General features: G+C 32.2%; 1 protein-coding gene across 1 annotated transcript in view; it reads left to right on the forward strand.

Annotated features, from left to right (window-relative positions):
- Positions 1 to 20,583, forward strand: part of LOC126885725 (axotactin) — a 128,203-nt gene that overhangs the window by 83,248 nt on the left and 24,372 nt on the right. Inside the window, exon 14 of the mRNA XM_050652493.1 lies at positions 9,666 to 9,863. Within this exon, the coding sequence (XP_050508450.1) occupies positions 9,666 to 9,863 (198 nt within the window). The remainder of the gene's footprint in view (positions 1 to 9,665; positions 9,864 to 20,583) is intronic.

Here is a 20,583-nt window from a genome sequence, read left to right on the forward strand (position 1 = left end):
AGACAGTTTATGAAAGAAGAACATTTATACTATTACCTTAATTAAAAATAAATGACAAAAAATAATTTTAAACAGTGTAAAATTATTTTGCAAAAACATGTCGATTTTTTGCTTACTTATAAACAATTTTTTTTTTTTTCGTGGAATTTATGGCTTTGGTGAGGACCAATTAGCCAGACTATGTTAGATTGTATAAATAGTTTGTGTAAATTGTTTCATAGTATCAAACTTGAGCATGATGTATTCATTTGTTTTGTTAGTAATATGTAGCATTAGTAAAGTGTAAGGTGTTTAATTTTTTTTTCCTTCCGCGCTAGAGCATCAACCCGGTTCAACGCCGCGGAGGTTTTAGCCCTCTTTGTGTGTGTTTTTATTTTTTTTTGTTTTCTTTTTTTTTTGTTTTTTTTTTGTTTTTTTTTGTTTTTTTTTTTTTTTTGTTTTTTTTGTTTTTTTTTGTTTTTTTTTTGGTTTTTTTTAATTGGTTCATTTTTTTTACTAGGTTTATTTTTTTTATTATTTTTTTTTTATTTTTTTTTGTATTCACCTTTTTTTTTCCTTTAAATTTAGTTTGTTTTGCAGAATTGCTTACAAAATTGGTTAGTAATTTTACAATTTTAGTTTACAGTTTATGATGTGTTGATGAAGTACATAAAGTATATTATTATTTCCTGAAAAAATAATACAATTTAGGTCTATTGGAAGGTTTATCTTGTAGTGAATTAAGTTTTTATATAGATTATTAATGTTTACAATATTTATTGGACATTCAAGTAAAACATGTACCAATGTACCCATTTTACCACAACTACACAGTGGATCGTCTGTAATTTTTATTTTGTGCTTATAATAAGGTGTTAGTGCATGGTTTGCACGTATTCGATTTATTGTGGCGACAAAGTTTCTGTTTGGTATTTTGTGAAACCATGGTTTTCTGGGGATCCTTGGCTGGTGTTTACAAAAGTTTGTTCCAGTTGTTGATGCACTGTATAGGTTTTGCCACATCTCATTTATTTTGTTCCTTTGATTTAAGAATAAATCGGACGGGGGTAGTTTAAGATTTAGTTCTTCTCCTGATGTTGGAGCTGTTTTCGCTAAGGCATCCACCATTTCATTACCTGTTATGCCTGCGTGTCCCTTTACCCATAGATATATGACGACTTTATTCTTGATGTGTATCTCATTATGTAAATACAGGATTTTTGCTTCAATATGATTAACTGATCTATTTATTTTAACATTTTTAAGTTTATCTACTGCACTTTTGCTGTCCGTACATATTATAAATTTGTCGTGGTTAGAGCCGAGTACGTATTTCATAGCTTGCACTATTGCTGTTAGTTCTGCAGTGTATATGGAAGCTTCCTTTGGTAAAATAAATTTTTTGTCAGTATTTTCCTCAAAATGGTAAAAGGCACAACTGGTATATTCTTTTGACTTTGATCCATCAGTGAATATAGAATCATAGTTTGGCCAGTATTTGTTTTTTGTTTCGTTGAACTTTGTTTGATTGATACTTGCTACTTCTTCACTTTCAAAATAGTAGGTTCTAATTTCACGTGAAAAAATTTGTTCAGGTGAGTAAATTAAAACTGGAGGGAGTTGGTTGGAATAGAGTATATCTGTAATGTCAGCTATTTCTGAGAAAGATTCTACTATGAGGGGGGTTTTCTTGAAGTGCCAGTATCTATGGGTCAAAACTTGAACTGTTAGTGACTGTACACTATTGAGGTAAGAAGTTTTTTTTGAAATGGTTTTTATCATGAATTTTCTGCTCAATAGTTGTCTTCTTAGTTTAAGAGGAGGTTCCACGGCTTCAGCTTGTATAATGTTTATGGGCGTTGACTTAAGATATCCCAGGCAAACTCTTAAGCATTTATTTTGTTGTATCTCGATTTGATTTAGATGTGTATCTGCTGCTGTTCCATAGAGTTGACTTCCATAATCCATTATTGATCGTACCATTGTTTTGTAGAATAGTAAAGCCGTATTTGGGTCTGCTCCCCACTTTGCTCTACAAAACGCTCTTAGGATATTTATAGAATTACTTGTTTTTTTGATAATTTGGTGGATACAGTCCTTCCATAATAGTTTTCTATCTAGATGCAGACCAAGATATTTTACAGAGTTACTAATACAGAGTTTATATTTTCCTATTGTTAATTGTCTTTGATAGTTGTTTCTGTTTCTAGAGAAAATACATATATTGGTTTTGGACTCGGATATGGAAAGTCCCATGTTGTCTAGGTATTTTTGGATTTTTATAAATTCAGTGTTGATATTTTCTATACATTTGTCCTCTGATTTGCTACTGGTGTAAATAACAACATCATCAGCGTATTGAATGATTTTAGACTTTTGTGATATAACATTTTCTATATCCATTGTGTACAGGCTGTAGAGGATTGGGCTCAGGATACTACCTTGTGGTAATCCAGATCTACATATTCTTGATTCCGAAATTTCTTGATTTATCTTTAAGGAAACTGATCGATTAGAGTAAGCTGATTTTATGAAGGTGGCAAAGGAGGTTGGTAGACCAATATTGATGAGCTTCTCTTCTAGTATATTTATTTGAACATTATCATATGCTGAAGTTATATCCAAAAATGTGGCCAAAGTGCTGTATTTGTGTGTGAATCCTAGATAGATGTCATTTACTAGTATCGTTAGGGGTTCCAAGGAAGATCTTCCCTTTCTAAAAGCATATTGTGAGTCAGGTAATATTTTTTCATTTTCTAGCCAATATTCAAGCCTGTTCTTTATCATTCTTTCCATGGTTTTAAATATACACGATTATAAAGCTATGGGTCTATATGAATCTGCATTTTTATTCTGTTTTCCAGGTTTTTTGATAGGTACTATGATGTATTCTTTCCACATCGGTGGAAAAGGAATCCTATTTATCCAAATCGAATTGAACAATTCCAACAGGGCTTTCTTATGGTCTAAGGGCATTTTATGCAACATATTATATGAAATGTTATCCGCCCCGGGAGATTTATTATTTGTTGATTTAATGCAATGATCGAGTTCCCATAATTGAAATAACGATTGTAGGAAAGAAGTGTTCCTATTTACAGTAGCTATTTGTTGAGTAATGTTGTTTTCGACCCATGGAGGTGAGATTTTTGTGTGGAATTCGCTTATCCAGTCTTCTTTGGGGTCCATTAGGGGTTTATTCGCTTGTTTTCGATTTTTATATCGGTTTACTTTGTTCCACACTTCTTTAATTGGTGTATTTTGATTTAGATTTTGGCAGTAATTTATCCAACTTTTTTTCTTAGTTTCTTTAAAAGTTTTTTTAGCTACTGCATCAAGTCTTTTATATTCTGTTAGATTATTAAGATTTGGAGCCTGTGTGTAGGTTAAGAAAGCTTGTTTTCTTGCTTTAGCAGCTATGTTACAGGTTTCGTTCCACCAGTCCTTTGAGCAATGATTTCTATTTTGTGCGTTTGATTTTCGTAACGGAATTGCTTTGTCGGCAGCTTTGTTAATATTGTCGATAATGCCCATTAGCGATGATTTTGGTTCTGTTGCTTCAAGGGTAGCGGTGTATACATCCCAATTAGCAGCCTTGAGTCTCCATATATTATGTTTTGTCTGTTTAATTTGCGCAGGTGGGATATTCCTTCCAAATTGTATGTGTATTGGTAAGTGATTAGAGCCATACGGTTCTTCTAAAGTACACCACGTAATTAGTTGTGTCAGATCCTGTGTTCAGAGGGTCAAGTCTACAGCTGACTTCTTATTGTTTGCTAATGTAGGTGATCCGTCGTTTATAATTACTAGGTTGCATTGTTCGATAGCTTCCAAAAGAATCTTGCCATAGATATCGTCATATCCATCGTTCCATGCCAAACTATGTGCGTTAAAGTCGCCCCCAATTATGAATGGTTTTGGAATTTGTTCCAAAAAGTTAATCCACTGTTGTAATGATATTCTAGTTCTCGGTTTAAGGTATACTGAAACAAAGTAAATTTTTTTATGTATATATGGAAAATTTACCGAGATACAAGTATGCTCAAAGTTGATTGTAGTTGGAATTGAGACTTTTTGGTATATTAAGTCTGATTTTAATAAAATGGCAGAGCCGCCGTACCCGTCGTCCCGGTCACAGCGAATATTGTTGAAGCCTTTAAAATTATAGTATTTTTCTGCTTTAAACCATGTTTCCGATAGAAGTGCAACGGAGTAGTTGCCCCTATCTAGTAGATATTCTAAGTTATTTTTATTAGAAACTGCCGAACGGCAGTTCCATTGAAGGATATTTATTGCATGGTTGAGGTCTGAGAATGTGATGCCGTGTTTCCATTTATAGTTAATTTGACTGTTTTCGAGTTCTTCCTTATTTATGTTTATAATTTTTGTTACTAAAACTTTTGTGACAATTTCTATAACTAATTCTAATATTGAATTTATCATGCTCAAGTCTGAAGGAGATGCAACTGGATTATTATTAATATTTCCCTTATAGTTAATGCTGTCTAATATTCCTCCCGTAGGTAATTGAGATCTAGGGGAAGATATAATTTCATTATGGAAAATTAATGTTGGATCTGGACTATTTGGTCTCTGTCTTTTGAATGTTCGAGAATTTGTACTATTTGAATTATTATTGTAGAATATATTATTAGTTGACATTTTGTTAATTGGATTTGATGGGAATTGGGTGGGTGTATAATTATTGGGATTTAATGGAGGGAAAGTTTTGAGGCAGGAGAGGTTTGTAGTTTGTTCCGTATTTATGGATGTTACTTTTGCATAGGAGTTTCTGGGGAACTGTTTGTTTGCGTCTTGATAACTAATATTATTGGAAGACATAGCGTCTTTAATAAGTTTTTGACGCTGAAATTCTTGACACGCGCTTAAATTTGTAGTAAAATGATCCCCCGAACAGTTAAAACATTTTGGAGTGAGATCGGTCTTTTTACAATCTTTTGAGTTGTGGGATTCTTGACATTTATCGCACCTAGCCTTGCTATTACACTGCCCACCTGTATGTCCAAATCGAAGACAATTAAATCATAATAGCACCTTTTGTTTATATGGATCGACTTCCTTTAGTACCTTGTTGATTGTTATATATTTTGGTAGCACTTGTGACTTAAAACTAACTACGCATGTTTTTGTTGGAATGTATTGAGTACCGTTTTCATCTACTTGTCTTCGATTTAATCTTGTGACTTGAAGGACTTCAAATTTACAGTGTAAATCGTACATTTTTATTCTGTTTTTAACATACTCTACTGAAAATTCTGTGGAAATATCTTTTATTACGCCCTGTCTAACTAAAAGAAACTTAGGAATGTATATGTCTAGATTATTTTTTATAAATATTGCTTCATTTTTTTTTAGATATGATATAGTTAGCCGATTTATAATCTTTAAATTTTATACGTATTTTATTTCTTCCTACTGCGTCAATGCTTACAATTTTTTCATCAATTTCTTTAAAATTTGTGATAATAATGTCACCTATCCTTAACGCGTTTAATCTGCCTTTAAAATCGGGTGAATTATTTTCTAAATACGTGTAAAAAGGTCCTAGGTCGTTTTGTCGGTAAAGAAATTCCTCCCTTTTTGTTCCTACTTCTTTGTTAATGTTATTTGTTATTGAAGTGTGTACATTAGCAAAGTCATTATCGATAATGGGTTTATTATTAACAAGTTTTGTGGTACTTATCTGTGTAACTGGAACAAGATTTTGGAATCCTAATAGCTCCTCCTTTGAAGATGTTGCATGTTCTGTATCCATTTGGGTTTCTAAAACATTTTTATCGGGTGCGTCGCCCCCGCTAACTGCACTCATAACTTTTTAATGTTTTTATTCCGATTTCGCTTTTTTATTTGGTGTAATTAATTTACTTTTAAAGTTCACAAAATATTTATTTAAATATCTAATTTATAGACACCGGTTTTAAAAAACAAGCTTCTTTCCTACGCACGTCTGACTACCACGACGAATGGAAGCTAAGTGTTATAAACAATTAGAATAACTTTTTAACCGTTACCCGTAGAAAAATTATTTTTTCACATTTAGAAAAACTGAATTTTTATACACATTTAGAAAGAAAAACAACTGTTCTAGGACATTTAGGGACAAAGTTAGCCCCCCCCCCCCCATTTTTTTAATTCACATGTTTTTGCAAAATTATTTTGCAATATTTATAATTATTTTTTGTCATTTTTTTTAATTAAATAAATACTGTAAATTTTCTTCTTTCATAAACTATCCAAAATATTACTGTAACTTCATCATTTTCTGACTTACAGTGTTGCAAAAAAAAAATTAATTTTGGATAAACAAATTAAATAACTTTTAAACTATTTGACCAATTGCTTTGAAATTTAGGGTATGATTTAAGCACCATAAGTCTCAGCATTCCGTGTAATAAGAAGGTTCTAAGTTAATTTTTACATATGAATTCTAAGTTATGAATATTTATAAAAACTCAAAATTGATCATTTATTTGGCAATTTTCTAAGCAACCAATAAGGATAGACATATTCAGCGAACGCCATATTGAAGATTTTTATACGGTTTATGAGTTTATTACTCTTAAATTTGTTTAAAATGCCCAATTTTTTAGTAATAGACGAAAAAAAGCGAAAATTTACCGTTTTTTGATCTTCATTTGTTTATAGCTATGTATATCATCAAAATCGGCTGCAGAAAACATATAGGTTATTATTATAGATGGCCATATTACTCGAAAAATTTGGTTTCGGCCTGGAGGGGGTTGTGTCACCAACACGATATTTTTTCCTTATTTCTCTGAACTAGTTGATAATAACCGAAATACAGGCTATCAAAGTTAAACTTTTATTTTATTTATTCTTGAAAGACATGGGATAATAACACAAAATTTGGTAAACGGTGATTTTTTGGGACGAGAAATCTAAATTCGCCACCAAAAATTATGTATTATCCAGAGGGCGCCACATACGCCTTTCAGCGCTCATTTAATAGGTTCAATTTTTTTATTACCCACTCTACATGCATTTTAAATCAAAAATTGTATTATGTTAATATTTTTACTTAAAAAAGGTGTATATGTACTACATTCATCTCGCTAAACTCATCCGTTTTCGAGATAAACGCATTTTAAATCTGCGAGGCAACATAATTTTTTTCATAGGTAATATCATTGTAGTTACACCCGAAAAATAATTTAATATCATAAAAATTTACAAAAATGTATCTCAAATTTCTTCAAATGGAATTTGCGATGCAATGACATAAATATGAGAACTGGCACAATTATTATGGTTTCAAGTTTATTTTTCGGGTCTAGCTACAATGATATGCAAAAATTACGTTGTATCGCAGACTTAAAATGCGTTTATCTCGAAAATAGTTGAGCTTAGCGAGATAAATGTGGTATATCTTTTTTAAGATAAAGTGTAAAAATATTAAAAGAAAAAAATGTTGATTTAAAAAATACGTGGAGTGGGAGATAAAAAAAATTGAACGTATTAAATGAGTGCTGAAAGACGTATGTAGCGCCCTCTGGGTAATACATCATTTTTGGTGGCAAATTTAGATTTCTCATCCCAAAAAACCTCCGCTTACCAAATTTCGTGTTGTTATCCCATGCCTGTAAGGAAATATTCAAGAATAAATAAAATAAAAGTTTAAGTTTGACACCCTGTATTTCGGTTATTATCAACTTTGGTACTAAGGTAAGTTACCTTAAATCGACCAATTTTAAGCTCAGGAATGTAAGGTCCATTCTTTACCAAACACCCTGTACCTATATAGGTATGTACATATATTATACACTATGACTATATAATGTGTCGCCTACCCGTATACTGAGGTCACGAGCCGCCACTGATGTCTAGTGAAACTTTCGAAACTCTGGACATGTTTATAATCATTACAATATCATAAATAATAATAATATGTTTAAATTCATAGTCTATATCATGTGTTTTTTTTGCTCTGTTTTTCCTCGAATGGTTTAGTGTTTGGCGCAGATGCATGCTTAGTTGCTTCTCACTCTTTTTATCTAGTTCCGGCTTCAATCTGTCCAATATGATTTTGGTAAACACCTTGGATATGGAGCTTAGCAGTGTTATTGCACGCCAATTATTTCATCTACTCTTGTCTCCTTTTTAAGCTTTTTATTTATCAATCTCTCCTTCCATTTCTTTGGTAATTCTTCGTCAGTCCATATTTTGTTTAAAAGTTTATACGATGTATCTATTGATTACTCGGTATCTGCTTTTATTAGGTCAATGTGTATATTGTCGATTCCTGCGACTTTGCCATTTATTAGAAGTTTTAGTGTGTTTCCAATTTCTTCCCTTGCAGTTTCTCAAATATTCACTTCTAGCTCTGTTGATTCTACTTCGTCTTTTAGGACTTGTGTTATTTCATGTCTAGCACATATTATTTCTTCGAAGTATTCCATTCATCTTTGTATTATTTCTTTCCCATTTTTTATTCTTTTTCCTTGTTTATCCTTTACTTCTCGTATATTTATTTGTGCTTTTCCTGTAAGGTTTCTCTGATGTCTTTAGCATCTCGTTTGTATAATTTATTTTATCTTGTTTGGCTTGTTTTTTACTTCCTCGTTTCATCTTGTATTTCCTTTCAATTGTCAAGTGTCTTCTGGCCGATTCTAGCTTTTGTAGAATTTTTTCTTCGATTTTTCTTACTTCTATCAGTTATTCATTTTTTATTCTGTATTCTTTTAATCCGATTGTTTCTTTTGCTCTATTTATCATTAGGTACTTCTTTTAAAACGAATATGACAGAAAATCTTAAAGATTTGGGCATTAGCACCATACTAAAAGGGAATTTTAATTAAACAGTTTATTTACGATTTATTTCTTCTGGATAAAGAGAAAAGAAGAATATCCTGAGCTGGCAACGGAATCTTTAAATAATTCCTTTAGTGACTACCTATCTTTGTGAACTAACTTTCTATTAAAAACAACAAAACTAGGAATAGGTTAACAAAACAAACTAAAACTAGGAATAGGTTCCAGTTGGACAATTATTCGCCTGTCAAATATAAGACCAAGATTAGGAGGACACAGCCTGTCCACTAAATTGTTATATAGACAGGTGTATACCGGGTGGTGAATTGGAAAACGGGCCATAGGAAACTCAATGTAAAATTAAAAACTTTTGAATTCCTGGTTTCCTAATGATTTTACATCAAAAGACAAGAGACATAAGAAACTATTTGTAGAGGATTGAAATATGTATTTAAAACAACTGTTGAAATTGTTCTACGAATTAAACATAGGTACTCCAAAATTTTTACTCACTAATTTTTACACACATACCTACTGTGGAAAATGTATTATATTTTTCAAAATTTTGGAATGTCTTAACTCGTAGAACAATTTTAGCTTTTGTTTTTAATACAGATCCTCTACAAATATTTTGTTATGACTTTTGATGTAAAATAATTAGGGAAGCAGGAATTCAACAGTTTAGAATTTTACATTGAGTTTCCTATGGCCCTTTTTCGATTCACCACTCTGTATAATATAATATTACAGGTTTATTTCCAACTTTTTCGAAAAAGTAAAATTCGACTATTTTGATATGAAAATATTAATAATAAAATATGAACCTGGAATATATTAAGTTTTCTCAAATATACGAATATTTTTCTCTAAAATTAACATAAAATTCTGCTTTTTAGAAGTACTTGCCCCCCAACGACCGCCTGCACCTCCAACTGAATATTTTCAATTAAATTTAGGGGGCTACGATACAGAAACACTATTAAAAGTTTCTGATTATCCTCCCAAGCTTGAAGGTTACGTAGGTTGTTTAAGAGGGCTTCAAATTGGAAATAGTCTAATAGATTTACCATCTAAAGTAAGCATCACTGATGCAGGTAAGTATTTTTTTTTTCTTAAAATGACGGCTCGTTCAATATTCATTATCAACATGTCATAGACATGTTATAACTGTCATATACATGTCAGTGGGGGATTGCTGGTATAAGCAATCCCCCGCTTATTGACCAACAGCTTCGGGCGGATAAGTTGGTGAGTGGTAGGGCAATATCTGTTGTCCTGATACCGCGAAATCGATTTCAAAGGGGGAGAAACCAAGAAATGGTCAACGACATCGTGATATAGAAGGTCAAGAGAAACCACTACATTAAAGATATTTCTAGTAAAACTTTCCATGAGAGACAAAGAAACTATCTCTCTCTCTCCTGTCGTTTCCTCATTACTGAGGATCGTGATTTCTTCCAATATTCCTAACAATGTTTCTCCATTGGTTTCTATCTTCAGCTGCTCTAAGAGCTTCGCAGAATGAGTTTCCAGCTGAATGCTTTATTTGGTCAGACCATCTAGTTGGTGATCGTCCTCTTGATCTTCTCCCCGGAACGTTTCCAGAAACAATTAATCTCTCCAAACTGTCGTCACCTCTGCGAACCACGTGACCAAAGAATTGCAGAATTCGTTGCAGACATATTGTGGACAGCCTTTTTCTAATATTGAGTTGAAAGAAACTATACATACATTTAATTCTTAATAAACTTTATTCGAAATTTCGTTCCGATCAATGATCGCATCATGATGATATAGCTGCAGAATCAATTACTGAATATTAATATAATACAAGTCTATGCAAAAATAGCTGACAAACGAGTTGAAGAAATTAAGCAACTCTACAGCCAAATTAAACAAATTCTCCGGAGCACAAAAAAATATGAAGCTACTATTATTATGGGAGACCTCAACTTAAAAGTTGGTGCCGAAATCACACAAGATATAACCGGAAAGTATGGACTTAAAGAAAAAAGACCAATACAGTTCTGCCAAAAAGAGAAATGCATTATGGCAAATATGTACTTTGCTTTAACAACCTAGAAGACGACTATACTGGAAACCTCCAGCTGATCATCAGGGAAAGATAGTCAGAAATCAAATTGACTACATTAATGTTATCATTAACAGAAGATTTAGAAACAATATTACGTCTGCAAAGCATATCCAAGTGCAAACGCAGCAACTAATCATAATCTGTTATGTGCTGAATTTAGACTAAAGGTGGCTGCAGATTATCATGCTCGAATCGTTTCCAACACTTAGCGTTTGGTACCAGAAAAATGTTGATTTTAATGGTTTTAAATGTGAACAATTCACACTGTCCGGAACGTATAGTATCAGACACCTCTTTGTAAAATCAGGTTTTTCGGAGACTACGCTACGTGCTGGAAACGATTCGAGCATGATAATCTGCAGCGACCTTTAGACCAGAGCTTCCCAAACTTATTCGTACTGTGACGCCCTTGGGACTTTGCTATTTTTTTTGCGACGCCCCTCACCCCAACCCCCAATAATACTTACCAATTTTAGTACTGGATTAGTAACAGGTTATAGTTATAACAATTACAGAATTTGAACATCTTTTATCATTTTTATTACATCACATCTTATGAAACCGGGGCTCCAGTTTGGAAATTTCCACTCTCATTTCTTTTTCTTTGTTCAAGTTTATGATTGACCTGTACTTGTTTTTAATTAGGTACTGCAACTGCAGAAAAGCCTGTGTCGCATAAATACGAAGTCGTAACTGATAATAAAACCTTTAATGCACAGTGGTGATGGCATGATATTTTGATATTTATGAGAAGCTGAGCTCCAAAATTCAAACAGTTTGTCCTTGTCGTATTGAAGCTTTAGGCTGGAATCACAGGACAATTCTGTCAGTTGTTCTTCTTCCTCTGTTGTAAGTGTCGATGGTGTAGATGACTGGAAAGGGTTTCTGACCCAGTCATATTGCTCCAGATCTTCGGGAAAATATTTCTCAAAGTGTTCGCTCAATGATAACATGTACGGTGTAAACATATTTTTTAAAGAGGGATCGAGGATTTCTATCCATTTTTCTTGTAGAATCTCTTGTAAAGCAGGAAAACAGTCTAATTTCTTGATCTTCTAATTTTCTCTTCCATAAGAGCAACTTCTTCTGAAACCCAGTAATTTGATCTGCCAATTGCAGGATATGAGTATTGTTTCCCTGCAAAGACTTATAAATTTAATTTGTTTAATATATCACAGAGGTATGCTAATTTTATTATAAACTCTGATTTTTGAAAGTTTTGCGCATCATTATGTGATTCTGTATGTAGATACGTGTAAAATTCATTTATTAATATTACATGCGAATACGTTGCCTTTGGACAGCCAACGAGAGTTGCAACAGCAAATTAAGGAGGTGTGCTCGGTCCCCTTTTCTTTACAAAATTTTTGATATTCGGATAATTTCGTAGACCATCGGATAATTTTTGGAGTGAACAATTTTTTAAATAATTTCGGATAATTCAAGGGTCTATCGACTTGATATTATATTTTTTATTTGATTGATTTATTAACACATAATATATTTTATACTCATTAAAAAGCAAATAAATATATTTTCTGTATTAAAAGTCATTGCTGACATGCGACGCCCCTGGGACAACGCCGCGACGCCCCAGGGCGTCGCGACGCACAGTTTGGGAAGCCCTGCTTTAGACTAAAAAGAATAAAAGCTCCGACAACTCAGAAGAAACCTAATAATTGACTCCTAAGAAATACCATAATAGCAAATGAGTTCGGAAATAAGATAAATCGTGATAGTCGAGGAAATGAAACTGAAAAAATGGCAAAACCTCGCAATTTTTTCGTCCAGCATCGATTTGTACAAAAATTTGGGATTAGGCTGATTACACCCTCTAGTTCAATTTCTATATTGAGCCGTTGTACGCTTTTGGTTTTTAAGGGTAAAAACTACCCCTAATTGTAAAAAATGATAAAATAACATTTTAAACTTTAATATTGTCAACATTTGGTTCTTATTAGTTACATAATGAGTAGGGAGCGGATTTATATGCGATCAATTTTGATGAAATATGCTCATATATATGCAGTAAAAAACTACGAAATATGCGCAAGATATGCACAAAAATTCAAAAAATGCGCATATCGAGAAACCAACAATTTTCTGTTCTATTCTATTCTAGGGGGTTCTTTTAAAGGAAGGGGCGGCAATTTTATTTATTATCTGTCAAATAAAATCAATATTTTTTATATAGGCAATTTATTCACATTTTTTACAAAAACTGATAATTATCAATAGTTACCTATGCTGACAAATGTGGCAGTCCTTAAGAGAGCAAATGCTACCCGCGAGCTGCTTGATAACATCAAATATAGAAAGATGGCCTATTTTGGACACGTAGTAAGGGGAGACCGGTATAATATTCTTCAACTTATTATGATGGGTAAAATCGAAGGACGCAGAGGAATTGGTAGAAAGCAGGCCTCTTGGTTGAAGAATATCCGGGAGTGGACAGGAATAAAGAAAGCAGAACACCTATTTAGAATAGCTCGAGACAGAGACAGTTTCGCCATGTTAATCGCCAACGTCAAGGGGACTTGATAGGGCACGTTAAGAAGAAGTTACCTATTTAAAATAAAACAACAATATCACTATTATATCTTCGATTATAATTTACTACAATGTGTTTTTCCAAATTTTCTTTGATCAGATAAAATATTTTTTTGTAACTAGAAAAACTCCTTTCAACATCAACAGAAGTAATTGGGCCTATTTAAAATAATTTGTTAAAGCCGAACATTCTGCACCAAAATCAATTTCAAAATTTCCATTAAATATTTCGCATATTATGTCCTCCAAAATTTTAAAGCCGGTTAAAGACGGAATCTGATCTAAAGCACTAATATTTCAATTTCCATTAGAAAATAGTAAAACTATGGTTAAAGCTGTAAATTCTCTTAACAATAGGGGATTTTAAAGAGGCACCAGAATTATAGCTATTAAATTGGGATACAAATTGTACTAAATATAATAAAATTAAATAAAATTCGGATTTCCTGGTAAACCATCATCATTTTGACATCCTACAATCATTTTATATCGGCGTACTATAAGCACTATAAGTACTTTGTGTAAAGATCGGGTATTTTTTAAGAAAAAATTAAAAGGCAGTGAATGAGCCGTCTCTCTTCAGGTAGTTCTCAAATTAATAGATAGGACAGCCTGTGCGCGGAAATATTTTGTGTCGAATTAAAAAATAATTTTTTTTTACTTAAATGTTTTTATCTACGACTGATACATAATATATGTATTATACTTGTGGTCTTTGCAATATAATGCCATATAATAATCCCTTAGGGATTAATAATGCGGGATTAATAGCTATTAATCCCTCTGGCACAACAATCACAAAATTCACCACGGAAACAAAATAATCAACCTCGAAAAGTGTCACTGTCAAACGAATAGTATATTTGACAGTTTGTGTTGAGATGGACGAAAATGAAGAATATTTTAATTGTACACCACCAGAAATTGTAGAACTAGCTACAGCAACAGCATCTACCTTAATACCTGAAACATCGAAATCCATTTATAATAAAACGTATGCAACCTTCAACGAATGGCGTGTTCGAAACAACGCGAAATCATTTTCCGAAAATGTTCTGCTGGCCTATTTTGCTGAATTAAATGTTTTCATTTTCGCATGTTTGTTTAAAAATATGCAAAATTTAATAAAGCTCTCAAATATGCGAAATAAGCATGCAATATGCATTTAGCATAAAATCCGCTCCCTAATAATGAGTGTTTTATTTCAACCCTTAAAACCACACTTGCTTGAGCTATATATAAAAAATTTACTTATCCTAAAAGAATAATTTCGGCTTGCATCGATCTTTTAAGAATTTGGAATTAGGATCATCTCACCCTGTACTTTATATTCTATATTATGCTTAAGGGGATTGATTATTTTTAGGGGTGTAAACTACCCCTTATTGTCAAAAATTATATAAAAACATTGTAAACTTTAATATGGGTAAAATTTGGTTTTTATTGGTTAAATAGTGATTGTTTTATGCTTTAGGATATAATATCATAGTATTTCAACCCTTAAAAACCACCCTTCATAACATTACAATTTTTATAAGTAGGTAATTTAATAGATCGATACAGAAAAAAAAGTAGAATTAAAGAATTACAAAAACATTTATTTACACAAAAATACGAATTTACAAATATCTACAAAATACAAATGCAAATAATTTTTTAGTCATCTTCCAGTATACGAACTGGTTCTGTGGTATTATACATACATTGAAAATGATGTATAAGCGGACTATTCGAATTATTCGAAAAAAAATTGTTTTATAAAGATAGCTCCTTTATTTGTACCGATAAAAAGTTTTTTCGAAAATGATTTTGTAGCATTTTTGAAGAGCTATAAGATTGTGTAAACTAAATTCCGTAAGATCCCTTAGTTTTTAATTGGGGTGGGTTTAAAGGGCTCGAATAAGGGGGTGTTTGCTCGTAAATAAAGGTTTTAAACAGCTATATTTCGCTAACTATTCACTGTAATGAAAATCTATGCACAAGGAAATTTTAGTTATTAAAGAAGCTACAATTTAGTGGTCCATTATTTGTTTCGTATCTCCAGTGTTTTCGGAAATATTTTGAAGTAAAAGGTGAAAAATAGGAAATTGCAAAAAATAAATTTTTCTTTCAACTCCAATTTTTCTAAAATTAGGCCTTTAATAGGTCAAACTTCGTAAGTGTATTGATAATGTAAACATAAAAGGAATTACAGAAAGGTAAAGACCAATTTTTAATTACGAGGGTAGTTAGGAGGTTGTTTTCACTGATTTTTTTCATGGAGAAAAGCAGGTATTGCCCTTTTTCTGATCATAAGTCGCTTAAGTTTTATGCTAGAAACTTTTTATTATTATTTTTTGAAAGGTCTAACTGTATACTTGAAAAAAGATTATTTAAGTTTTCCTCAAAAAATGCAAAGTTTTTCTGTTATTTGGCTTTTAATATTTTAAATTATGCATTTGACGAAAAAAGCTAACTTTTCACATGCCGTATCTTGGTTTGTATTGATCATAAAGATATTACAAAAAAAGAATTTGGTTTGTGTTACTAAAAGATACAATTTTGATATCTACAGTTTTTTGATTGAATGCATATTTTTTGAGGTATTCTCAAAAAACCCTCTCAAAAAGTCGATTTTTTCGTCGAAAAACTGTTACTTTCAAGCGCGAATAACTCGAAAAATATTAGTTTTACGAAGAAAATGTAAAAAACATTTTTTTCTTAGAATTACTTTTTACATCGATTTACATTAAAATGTAATAAAAAATTCCCACCCTGAGATGGGGTGGCAACCACCCCCAATGTTTTAGCGTACAGCGGCATGATGTAGAAAATGATCCTTGGACTATTTCCTACCTTCTGTGAAAATTTCAAGTAAATCCATGGTGGACGAAAAAATTGCGAGCCAAAATGCTTCATTTCCTCGACTATGAGATTAAAAACAACTAGAAATAGTGTAGGAAACACAGGTTGAACCTCGCAAAATGGACACAAGTCCATTTTTTTTCTCTTTGACCCATATGGTCATATGCTCCATCAATTGGGTTTTTCATAAATATATATTATGATTATTGCAACATCCCTGCGGAAACTACCCCTATCCTTGAAAATAAATTGCAGAAACTACCCCTATCCCTTGGAGAGCAAAACTTATACAGAATTAAAGACCACTATTTTCTCTAAAAATAAGGTTCTATGTATTTTTTTCGTATAAGCAACCGTTACGGCATAGTGGCTCCGTAAACCTCGGAAATGCTTTGGTGGGCTTCAGTTTTTATTTTTTTTTTTTTTCGTCACCTATTAATTTTATTGATAACGTACTTATGGAAAATAAAAGAACATACTGTTTGCTACACATTATGACCCATGCATATTTTATTTTCTTTGCACCCTAAAACCACAGTGGTGGCCCAAAATGAATTTTTGATTATTTTCTTTATTAATTCTCCTCTTTTTTGGGGTGGTTCCGGGGAAAATATGGGGGTGCATTATACAAATTTGTAAATAACACCAGTACATGAATAATCGCTGAAAGTTTTAAACTCTAGGATAGGCGGTTCAGATGGTATAAAAAGGGGTTTTTTAAAATGTAACACCCTGTAATTAAAAAATTTGCAATTGCCCTTAAATGAAACCTATACCTAAAAATCAGCCACTTATTTGCGATTAATTGCTGCAGGGTTTCTTCTTAATTTTCATTACAGTTAGGGAAAAATAATTTTTTTAAAATCATCTTTTTTAAAAATTTGTCAATTTTGGGGCGCCACCCACGCTAAACGGTGGGTGATAGACTTATGCTGTCGGGAAATAAATAGTAGGAAATATAGTCCTCTTTATTTTACTATTAAGTAAATTTTTTTCAGCTCAGTTGGAAGACTGTACGGATGAATAATAAAGAAACTGATAGAAAAAGAGTGGCAAGATTCCGAAGAACAAAGTGGATTTAGGGCAGGTAGATCATGCACAGATAACATCTTCTGCATAAGGCAATTACTAGAAAAACGTTCTGCTAGAAATCTAGAAACTCACATGGTATTTGTAGACTTAAAAAAAGCATACGATACCGTTCCCAGAGAAAAAATGTTTGAGGTATTACAACAAACCACTTTAAATAGAAAATACATCCAAACAATAAAAGATCTCTATGCTAATGCAACAACAGCAATTAAAATTGGAACGAAACTTTCAAATACCTTTGAAACTTCGAAAGGTCTTTTGCAGGGATGCTGTCTGTCGCCCACTTTATTTAAAATTTACCTTACACATGTGTTAAAATATTGGACTAGGAAATGCCAAACAATGGGAATACCAGTAGGAGATTCTTATTTGTATACGTTGCTATTTGCTGACGACCAAGTTGTGATTGCTGCTGATAAATATGACGCCAGTTACATGATTAGAAAATTGAAAGAGGAGTACCGAAAATGGGGCTTGGAAATGAGCATGGAGAAAACTGAATACCTTGTAGTCGGAGGTGATACTGAAGACTTAGAATTAGAAGGGGAATACATAAAAGGATGTGATGAATTTAAATATCTAGGTTCTATTTTTGACAAACACTCCACATGCGATCAAGATATAGAATATCGAATAAGTCAAGGAAGAAAAGCTATAAAACAGCTGAATGGCATTTGGTGGAGTACAGGATTGCAAAATCAGACAAAGAAAAAAATCTACCAAACTGTCGTGGAAGGAATTGTCCTGTACAACTCGGAAGTGTGGGAAGTAAAAGACCGACAAAATAAACGACTACAAGCTTTAGAAATGGACGCGCTTAGAAGAAGCTGCAGAATATCTAAACAGCAGCATATCCCAAACGAAGAAATAAAAGAAAGAATGGAAGTAGAAAATGATATTATAGACAGAATAGAACAAAAAAAGATTGATATGGTACGGGCACGTCCAGAGAATGGGACCAACAAGATGGCCCAAGAAAATGATCCAATATGCACCACCCGAGAGAAGAAAAAGAGGCAGACCGAAGAGAACATGGCTACAAGATGTAGAGAAAGCAATGAACAGTAGACAACTCAACGAGGAAGATATTCGTGACCGAAAAGCATGGCGAATAGGATGCGGGAAACGGCGAATGCTGTAGAACACCCGATATATATATAGTAAATTTTTTGCAAAACGTACAGGAAGGACTACGTTTCGCAAAAACTACAAATTACCCCCTTTAAAGGAATGAAAAGGGGGTTCCGGGGCGAATATTTTTAAGAAAAAGTTAGTCTCATAATAAGCACCCCTTGATATACCAGAAAAAAATAAAACCGGACTTATGTCCATTTTGTGAGGTTCAACCTCTGTTTCCTACACTAAAAGATCTGAACAAGAAAATATCGGCCAAAATCTAGATATAATTAATTCCACCATGGTCATCATAGCAAACGAAGTTTTGAAAACAGAAAAAGACCAAATAGAGAAAAAGGATTGGATGATCGATAAAATAAGATCTTATTAAACAAAGAAGTAAGTGAAAAAATAAAGACTCAAAATAGAGACTCGACATAGAGAAATATATTGACAAATAAGAAACGAAATTTCAAATGCATCTTATCGACAAATAAGATACAAAACATGACTAGTTTAATATACACAAAAAACGTAAAGAAATTTTCAAAATTAAAAGAGAAAATGAACTTCTCACTCCATGAGAAACTCCACAGGTATAATAATTCTCGACTTAAACGAAATAAAGAAAGAATGAACTAATTAGTTAAAGGAGCTCTTTCTGGCTACGAGGCCACCACTTAACACCTCAAAGTATACGAACATTGGTCTTATAGTCCAGGGTAATAAGGTTTTTCCCATGACACTCGTGCAGCCAGGGTACTGAAGCGTTTTTTCGACAGGTAATACCTATAAGAGCAAATTGTAACTATTTCCTGCGTAGGATCTGGCTGCCATTTTTATTTATAAACAATTAAGTGTCAAAAAATGGCATTTTTCACTTTTTTTTTCAAATCAATGGAAAACAGTGAAACTTATGGTTTTTTCATTACAAATATCTTTGAGATTATGGAAAGAGCTTTAGAATGACGTATTACAAAGTTTGATATACTCATTTATTGTTGATATAATTGCGAAAAAAGGTCGGAATTGCAAAAAAAATTAATTTCGCAATATCTATTGTAAAAATTAGTGTACAGCTTTGAAATTTTTGTCACGTAAGGGTTCTTTAGTGCTTAATATGTGATAAAAATTTCAAAGCGATTCATTCAATTGTTTAAATTTTATTCAAATTGTTTATCCCAGAGAGCATTTTTTTTGCAATAACATAAGTCAGAAAAAAATGACGTTATAACCATTCCACAGGTGTCAAAAGAAAGAGCATGAACTATATTTTCAACATTGTTTAAAAAAAGCGAATAAAAAATGCATTTATTAGTAATAAATAATTATGCCAAAGTATTGTAAAGCTTTCCTTATAAACTTTTTATTATGTTATATAAGAAATTATATATATTTATTACAATTTTTTATCAATTATGATATAAATAACATTACTTGTTAGTTGTGCACTTAAAACAGGGTAAAAAAGTTAATTTTTTTGGAAAAAGTTATCCAAAAAGTTTATAAGGAAAGATTTACAATACTTTTGCATAATTATTTATTACTAATAAATGCATTTTTTATTCGGTTTTTTTAAACCAAGTTGAAAACATAGCTCCTGCTCTTCCATTTGACACCTGTGGAATGGTTCTAACGTCATTGTTTTCTGACTTATGTTATTGCAAAAAAAATGCTCTCTGAGATAAACAATTCGAATAAAATTTAAACAATTCAGTGAATCTCATTTGACAAAAATTTCAAACCTGTACACTAATTTTTACAACAGTTATTGCGAAAATATTTTTTTTTTGCAATTCCGACCTTTTTTCGCAGTTATATTAACAATATGAGTATATCAAACTTTGTAATATGTCATTTTAAAGCTTTTTCCATAATCTCAAAGATATTTGTACTAAAAAAATCATTAGTTTCACTGTTTTCCATTGATTTGAAAAAAAGGGAGAAATGCCATTTTTTGACAGTTAATTGTTTATAAATAAAAATGGCCGCCAGATCCTACGCAGGAAATAGTTACAATTTGTTCCTGTAGGTATTACTTGTCGAAAAAACGCTTCAGTACCCTGGCTGCTCGAGTGGCACGAACAGGGTATATTTTTGTCTTATTACCCTGGCCT

The sequence above is a fragment of the Diabrotica virgifera genome, chromosome 5 (assembly GCF_917563875.1).
Source record: "Diabrotica virgifera virgifera chromosome 5, PGI_DIABVI_V3a".
Lineage (NCBI taxonomy): Eukaryota > Metazoa > Arthropoda > Insecta > Coleoptera > Chrysomelidae > Diabrotica > Diabrotica virgifera.